This window comes from Cantharellus anzutake (assembly GCF_015039405.1).
Source record: "Cantharellus anzutake strain C23 chromosome Unknown EI90scaffold_189, whole genome shotgun sequence".
NCBI lineage: Eukaryota > Fungi > Basidiomycota > Agaricomycetes > Cantharellales > Hydnaceae > Cantharellus > Cantharellus anzutake.
The window spans coordinates 131,545-138,272 of record NW_024067139.1 but is presented as its reverse complement, the minus strand read 5'-3'; the positions used below and the strand labels follow the sequence as shown (position 1 = coordinate 138,272).

At 50.3% G+C, this 6,728-nt stretch overlaps 4 protein-coding genes across 4 annotated transcripts; all 4 read right to left on the bottom strand.

Annotated features, from left to right (window-relative positions):
• Positions 1 to 558: 558 nt before the first annotated feature.
• EI90DRAFT_3023038 (uncharacterized protein) lies at positions 559 to 1,069 on the bottom strand (the record flags this gene model as incomplete). The annotated part of the gene is made up of 2 exons (XM_039057846.1): positions 559 to 908; positions 955 to 1,069. The coding sequence occupies 2 exons, from the start codon at positions 1,067 to 1,069 to the stop codon at positions 559 to 561; spliced, it is 465 nt and encodes a 154-aa protein (XP_038908019.1).
• EI90DRAFT_669289 (uncharacterized protein) lies at positions 1,047 to 1,521 on the bottom strand. The gene has a single exon (XM_039067931.1). It carries the CDS (start codon positions 1,407 to 1,409, stop codon positions 1,122 to 1,124), a length of 288 nt encoding a protein of 95 aa, XP_038908018.1. The 5' UTR covers positions 1,410 to 1,521; the 3' UTR covers positions 1,047 to 1,121.
• Positions 1,522 to 2,723: 1,202 nt separating this feature from the next.
• EI90DRAFT_669433 (uncharacterized protein) lies at positions 2,724 to 4,192 on the bottom strand. The gene is made up of 3 exons (XM_039067932.1): positions 3,270 to 4,192; positions 3,130 to 3,192; positions 2,724 to 2,987 (listed from the first exon to the last, which is right to left on the bottom strand). Exons 1-3 carry the CDS (start codon positions 4,097 to 4,099, stop codon positions 2,921 to 2,923), a joined length of 960 nt encoding a protein of 319 aa, XP_038908017.1. The 5' UTR covers positions 4,100 to 4,192; the 3' UTR covers positions 2,724 to 2,920.
• Positions 4,151 to 4,691, bottom strand: EI90DRAFT_2847078 (uncharacterized protein; the record flags this gene model as incomplete). The annotated part of the gene is made up of 4 exons (XM_039053724.1): positions 4,151 to 4,226; positions 4,368 to 4,405; positions 4,502 to 4,546; positions 4,623 to 4,691. Coding segments are annotated over 4 exons (228 nt in total), but the record flags the coding sequence as incomplete, so codon positions are not given.
• Positions 4,692 to 6,728: the final 2,037 nt, after the last annotated feature.

Below are 6,728 nucleotides of genomic sequence, written 5' to 3'. Positions count from 1 at the left end.
TAGCGGATTGTTTGTAGACCAAACATTATTTCACATCAAAATGTATGCTCTGAATATCACAAATCAAGGCCGGTGTGAAAGGATTTGAGGGACGAAGAACAAGAGAACGTGTTGAACGTGAGGTGCGGACCATGAAGGCTGCTCGGCTGATTCCCCTGGAAATGCAGGGTTGGTTCAGGCAAGAAAAAAAAAAAAAAAAAAAACTGATATCGATCACAGGATCGAACAAAAGGCCTGAGGAACGAATCACTATTGGCTGGAATGAAGTAAGGGCGATGCAGGATACCCTTATACTGAGTAATAAAGGACAAAAATGGCAAAAGAAGTCGTCAGAAAGCGTGTGGAACACCTCATTGCAAGGAGGAACGAGGACGATCAATTTTCATATTATTTTCGCATCAGATGACCTTCCCACGGCATCGATCCGCACAAGAAATCCGTGGCAGTAGTTAGGAAATCCTCGGAGTGAATCGTGTCATTATCATCATTATCATCCAGCCGACAAAATGTCTTTGTAAGGGGGATGGACGGGCTTGGGATCCGACGTGTGACATGACGTCAAGGACGTGTGGTACCAGTAGCTCGACTATGAACCATCCCAGCTGCAATGGCTGCCCCTGCGACAGTTAGGATCGCTGCACCTCCCGAGGGTCGACCAATCGGATAATCAGGATAATCCTTGACGACGGGAACGGGCACTGGTTGTGGGAAGGAAGGAAGCAGAAGCCGGGAGGAGGTGGAGGAAGGCGTATTGTTGTCTTTGTTGTTCCCAGTAGATGTTGGCTGATGATGACGAACCGTCACACCGAGAGAAGGATCATGGTTGGGATACAAAGAGGGGTTCAAGCGGGGATCATCCCAAGTCGCCAGAGGGTTCAACGAAAGCGTGTCTGAGAGGATTGGTTGGTCTTCGTAAATCGAAGTCCGTCATCAGTCGACTAGCAAGCGACGAACCGACGAAGTATAATTGACCAGAAATGGGGTCCTTCTCCTCAATCCATCCAGTAGGCAAGGCCCGAGTTGTTTTGCTGCCCTTAGCTTCAGCGGGAGGAGCTGGATATTGTGGCATGTTCGAGTGAAGGCTCTGTTCCCACGATCACGCACCATGCATGAACTCGTTATTAATTGGAATTTTTTCGATCAGTCTCGAAGCTAATGATCATGTATTTGGGGTTCAAAGGTAATATGATAAGTCGAGGAAGCAATATTAACATTCTACAATGAAAGCAAGAAAGCGAGAGAGAACGAACCAGGAGGCAATATTGATTAGAAGAAGAAAATTGCGGTGTGGCCCAACCAGAGGCCAACTGCAAGTCTGTATGTCTGGAGCGCGACGAAACGAACTCATACAAGAATTGACATCGAGAACAAGCGGAGCCCAAGTCGAACAAAAGGAAAAATAAATACATAAACGATCTGACTAACGAATCTTATTCGAATAAAGACAGTCGATGTTGCGCTTTGCATAAGCGCTCCATTTTTTGGGGGTGTTTGTCTCCCTTATGGATACATGGATCACGACGCACTAGCCTTTGGGAAGATAAGAAGATAAGATGGCAGCCAAGAGATAAAACACAACGCAAAATTGGCGATGGAGAGAACGAATAAGGTTGTCGGTTGGAAAGCTGGAACGCTACCGATGTGAAATAATACAAGCGGAGGACAGAGGAAAGAGTAGGGGACGCACAGGGGACGCATGAAAAGGGGACAAGGGCCAAGCAGGGTATGAGAGTCGGGCCGCATCAAGCTGGGATGGTCCCGAAAGACACCAAGGGACGCGCATGGCATGAAGGAAGTCGGCTAGAAACGGAATTGAGATTTGTTCGTAGGTCGGAAGTGTTAAAGTTGATACAGTGTGTGAGTGTGTGGTATGTGCGTCCATGAGGTGCGTGCGTAATGGGAAACGAACGCACTGATAGAAGATAAGAATGTGTGTGAAGGTGTTTAAAATGTGAGAAAGTCGTGGTAGTACTGATGATGATGGTGATGTTTGAAATGCGTGATGGATGAGGATTGGGTACGTGTTGGTTTAAGGCGAGGCGGAGTTGTCGAAGAGTTAAAAAGGTGGAATGTTTAAAAAAAAGAAAAAAGAAAACAAGCTATAGAGAACAAGCGTATTGGCACAAACATGCACAACAGAGAAGATATAGTACAGGTTAAGGCCGAGGGCCGGCGGGTGCTGGCGAAGACGGCTCAACGTCAATCACCATCAGTCTTGGAGAATTAGTGGTTCCAAACAAAACGGGAAAAGTGTCCGAGGATCAGGGTATCCAAGGAAGCAATCATAGCAAAAAGAAGGTCGGACCTGCACTTGACGTTGCGAGAGAGAAAAAGACCAAATAATAAGGCAATCGAGCAAGCAGGCGATCAAGAAAGTCCGGGAGTATTTCAGTGAATGGAGGGAGTGTCGCATGTGCAAATAAAAAAGAAAGCGAGTGTGGTGTTGTGGTGAGATCATTCCTTGGCACATACAGGAAAAAGACGAAAGGCTAGTGGCGCGCAAGCGTTGTGATCGCATGATGGACATCTCATGACCTGTAAGCCATATCCATCAGGCCATGATCCTCTCCTTGTCCGAAGAATTCATAATGCTGGTGGTGGTGCTCGTAGCCACTGTAGAATTCCCCAGTTTCTCCGCCCGCTGCGTTGTCGAGCGGATGCGGATGGTGCTCACCACCTTCGGCCGGCTGCGATGGCGTTGCAGAAGGCGGAGTCGGGACAGGAGCAGCGTGGCCACCCCCAAGGGCAACAAGGGCCTCTTCGCTAAGTAGGTTAACAGGAGACCCAGCATCGAGAAGGTCTTGTCCGCCAACATTCACGCTAACACCAGGGTGTGGCTCGGTTGATACCTGCCCGTGAGGAGAGGTTGCGGACCCCGCAGATAGACAACGGGCCTGTGGCGAGACTGGTGATGGTATCATCAACTCATGATGGGCTTGTTGGTGTTGTACGTGCTGTGGCTGATGAGGGAATTGATGCTGGGTGGGGTGCGCAAACTCAGATTCATGCTGAACCTCCTCAGGGGTCTCTTCCTCCTCATCAAGGTATCTCAAATGAGGCGGTGGCGTGAGTGGCGCAGGAATGGAGAGTGGCGGGAGCGACGAATCATGGGAAGAGATTGTGTGGGATTGCGCGTGAATATGATGTTGTGCGGGGGAAGCTTGCGCTTGGGTTCTCTTGCAGCTCGAAAGTCTAATGCAAATGAGGCAAGTAGAAAGTTAGTGATCGATAGCTAATATGAAGGTGGGAGTTGGCAGGTTGAGACATACTTGATGGCCCTCTCAAGCTGGGAAAGCGCGCGCATTACGCCGCAATCTCTTAACAGAGGCTTCATGGACTCATCCAGGTTGTCAAAGGTGGTGGCGTCTCCACGACCCTCTGAACGGTGTCGCGTCTCGAGGAATTGCCACGTAGAACGAACGTTCTTGCTAAGATGAGCAACGAACCCCGAGGAGCTCGGATCGGCGAGACAATGACACACTGGTTCCTCTTGTGCTTTGTTTTTGCTGCTCGTCTTGTGAGGTGGAGGCGAGGATGAAGAAACGCCAGGGTTGGGGCGACGAGAATGAGATATACTTGGAGGTGGGTTAGTCAAGCTGCGTCGAGTATCTTGAACGTATGGACCCGGAGCACCCGGGAAAGGATCCGTCGCCGTCCGCATCAAGACGTTGTTCCCAAGGCCGCCGAACTTGAGCGACGATCCAGTCGGTACGCTCGCACGACGTTGAAGGCCCATTGTGAGAGGGACAAGGTTGTGAGAGTTGGTGGATCCGGGGAAGAGGGGGCTGCCGAGAGCACTGTTCTCGTCGATCTCTAGGCCACTCTCATCGCCAGCACTCTCGAGCGAGAACGAGGATGCCGGCTGCTGTTCGACCTTCACACGATATGACTCGTCGAAAAGTCCACCTCCAAGCCCGCCGAGCCCGCTCTCACCCAGCTTCCTCTTCTTCTTCTCGTGACCATCGCACCGGTTGACACCATCGTTCTCCCGATCAGCATGATCTCTACGGGCAGAGCGGACGTGCCAAGACTCCTTAGGAAAAGAGATCGTAGGTGCAGGCGATGGAGGGGGCTGGAAGGCAGAATGGGGTGAGTCCATCGAGGACTGTTGGACGATTGCGTTGGCAGCCCAGCGAGGTTGAGGCTTGTTCTTTAGTTCGCGGACGACGCCTTCGAGTTCAGCAACGCGATTCCGGAGGCTTGTTACTTCATCTGTATCTTTATCTCTGAGAAAGATGATCGGATGAGTATTGGGAACAAGGAAAGGGGCGAAAAAGCGAGAAAGAGGGGTAGTGGCAAATCAGGTGTGAAGTGGCAATATGATCTCCACATGTGGGTGTGATTTGCGTTGGAAGAGAGGAACTCACCGTGTCTTCTCGCCGACCTCGTAGACGCAGAAACCGGTCTATATTAAGAGCGATAAGCGAGAGTGTTGATGTGAGGCGGACTCAGACCTCGACGCTAAGGCCCGACAGCAGAGTGAAATGGAGGATCAGCTCACCAGGCCCAGAGTGATGCATCTGCCACAGGGACGACCTCGATCACACTAAGCGCCATGAAAAAGGTGATCAGTTAGCAAAAGATGAAGGAAAGGGCCTTCAAAGGGACCGTGCGACCCGCACCTTTCTCTTATTCTGATGACAGGACAAGCAAGATTGCGTGGTTCTGTTCCTCCTCTTCTTTCTGTGGTCAATCTTTGGGTCCTCTTGGATGAAGCTCTGCTTGCCACTGTGGATACTGTTGGGATTGAGAGACTTTACGGGTGCGCCGTCCTCAAAGTCAGATGTTGGATCATCCTCGTTGTTGGGTACGTTCAGGTGTCTAGCAGAAGAAGCGCGGAACGCCATCATGGCATGCAGGAAGACAATCTTTGGAGGCTTAGCGAGGTTTCGTTGGCAACAGAAGGAAGAGAAAGAGTCGGGACACGAATGGATTGGGAGGGTGAGCCGTGAGCTCACCAAGAATCTTATATGGACCTGTTCATAAAATGTCTTGAATTCTTCAAGTTGGACGCTTCAATCTTTTTGTGTTGATTTTATCTTATTTTATCTTTTCCCTTGGATTTCTTCTTTTTGGAAATATTTGTGATGGTATACTAGTAATATGGATTCATGAATTCTTTAAGGGTGCTACTCTTTCCAGTGTACTATATGTAATATTCCGAGAATTTATTTCTCCCCTGCAATTCTTACGGAATTTCCGGCGCAATCACCTCTCCCTCTGCTCGCTTCCGCCGCGGGAATGTACCAAGAACAGCACGGCAACGTTCGCTCTGCAGGACTACAGAAACGGACTATTCCTTGTGGTCCAGCCCTGAAGCTGGGAGGGCGATCTTGCGCAATTGGGCAGGCTACAACAGATGCCGGCGTCATAAAATCCCTTCTCATCATCCTTTACCGAGGAGATACCGTGACCAACGTGTGGACGCTTTGGCCCCGTGTCATTGTTCACCTTGCCACAACCTAGACCCATGGCCTGAGCGTGAATGAGGGCCCTCGATTGGCGAAGGAAGAACCTCCCAACCGTTCTCCTATTTAGAAGCCTCGGAAGCTTGAAAAACAACACTCTCTATACATCAACCGTGTTTGCCTTCCTTGCTGGGGGAACAAAGAGGAATTGCATGCGGCCGCCCGGAATGGCAACCGGCTTAGCCGGCGCTATACCAGGAAATCAGGAGTCAGCATTTCAACGGAGGCACAGAGCCGTCAGACCCGTATTTCTTGACCACATCTCCCACTACGGTGCCCCCGCGGCAGGCTTCCAGTCGCACGTTTGTCCATTTCGACGACAGTCATCGTACAGGTCCCTTCCGTTACCCTAGTGAAGGGTCGAGCGTTGAGCCTTTAAGTTGCTAGGGCCCTTCTTCAGTGCTGTGGGACCAATGCAAATTCTGACGCCGACAGCGCAACACATTTTCGCCTCAGCCAATATGCCTCAATCGCTCATCGTGATCACAGAGGCAATTTCTCACCATCTTTACATGGTGACACGCGAACGATTCACGCAGCTACAAGAATACAGGCGGCCAGGGGCTCAAGCAAATCCCCCCGGGACGGCCAAACAAATTGGGACTCATTAGCGAGAAAGCTAGCTTTACTCTTCATGGCTTCCAAGGACGTTTCGCATGTTCCGATTGCGGACCGCATGATCAGCTGCTTCCAATGGTAATTGTACATGCGGGAAGATAACAATCGGGCAGGCAATCTTTGAATGGGGGCATCACGCATTATACATATCTCGACCCTATCCCCATACAACAAAGATAGGACTACATTGCCCTAATCTAAAATGCCCAACAAACTCCAACCAAAATGAAATGAAGTTGCTCCTTTACTTACCGGGACGAATGCTTCGTTCGGGGACTGAGGATGGTTGGATATGGGCTCGTGATGGGATCATACAAACGTGCTAGTGGTCATGTTCGTAAGTCCGCGTGGGTATGCGAGGACAGGTGGTTGAACAGGTGAAAAAGGCGGTCAAAGGCGGTATCGATAGGATCGGTGTGTATACCCGAAGTATGTGTGGCTGAGATCGCGCATATTTTCTGGGGTGATATATTAGTGGCAGAAGCAACCCGAGCTGTGACTCTGAGTCGAAGACCCCACGTTTGCGGATAATGTCTGTTCAGGGAAACAAGAGGAGTTGAAGGTCAGGAGGGATACCGCCAGGGTCGAGTTGCCTCCTTTTTCTTGGTTTTCGCCATCGCGGCTCGATAAACTTGAGCCTCG

Excerpts from the sequence above, each read along its gene's own strand:
- EI90DRAFT_669289 (XM_039067931.1), bottom strand. The coding sequence starts at position 1,409 with ATGTATTTATTTTTCCTTTTGTTCGACTTGGGCTCCGCTTGTTCTCGA.
- EI90DRAFT_669433 (XM_039067932.1), bottom strand. The coding sequence starts at position 4,099 with ATGGACTCACCCCATTCTGCCTTCCAGCCCCCTCCATCGCCTGCACCT. Across the intron at positions 3,193-3,269 it reads CAGCTTGAGAGGGCCATCAA|ACTTTCGAGCTGCAAGAGAA; the intron begins GTATGTCTCAAC and ends CATTTGCATTAG. Across the intron at positions 2,988-3,129 it reads CAACATCATATTCACGCGCA|CCCACCCAGCATCAATTCCC; the intron begins ATCCCACACAAT and ends GAGTTTGCGCAC.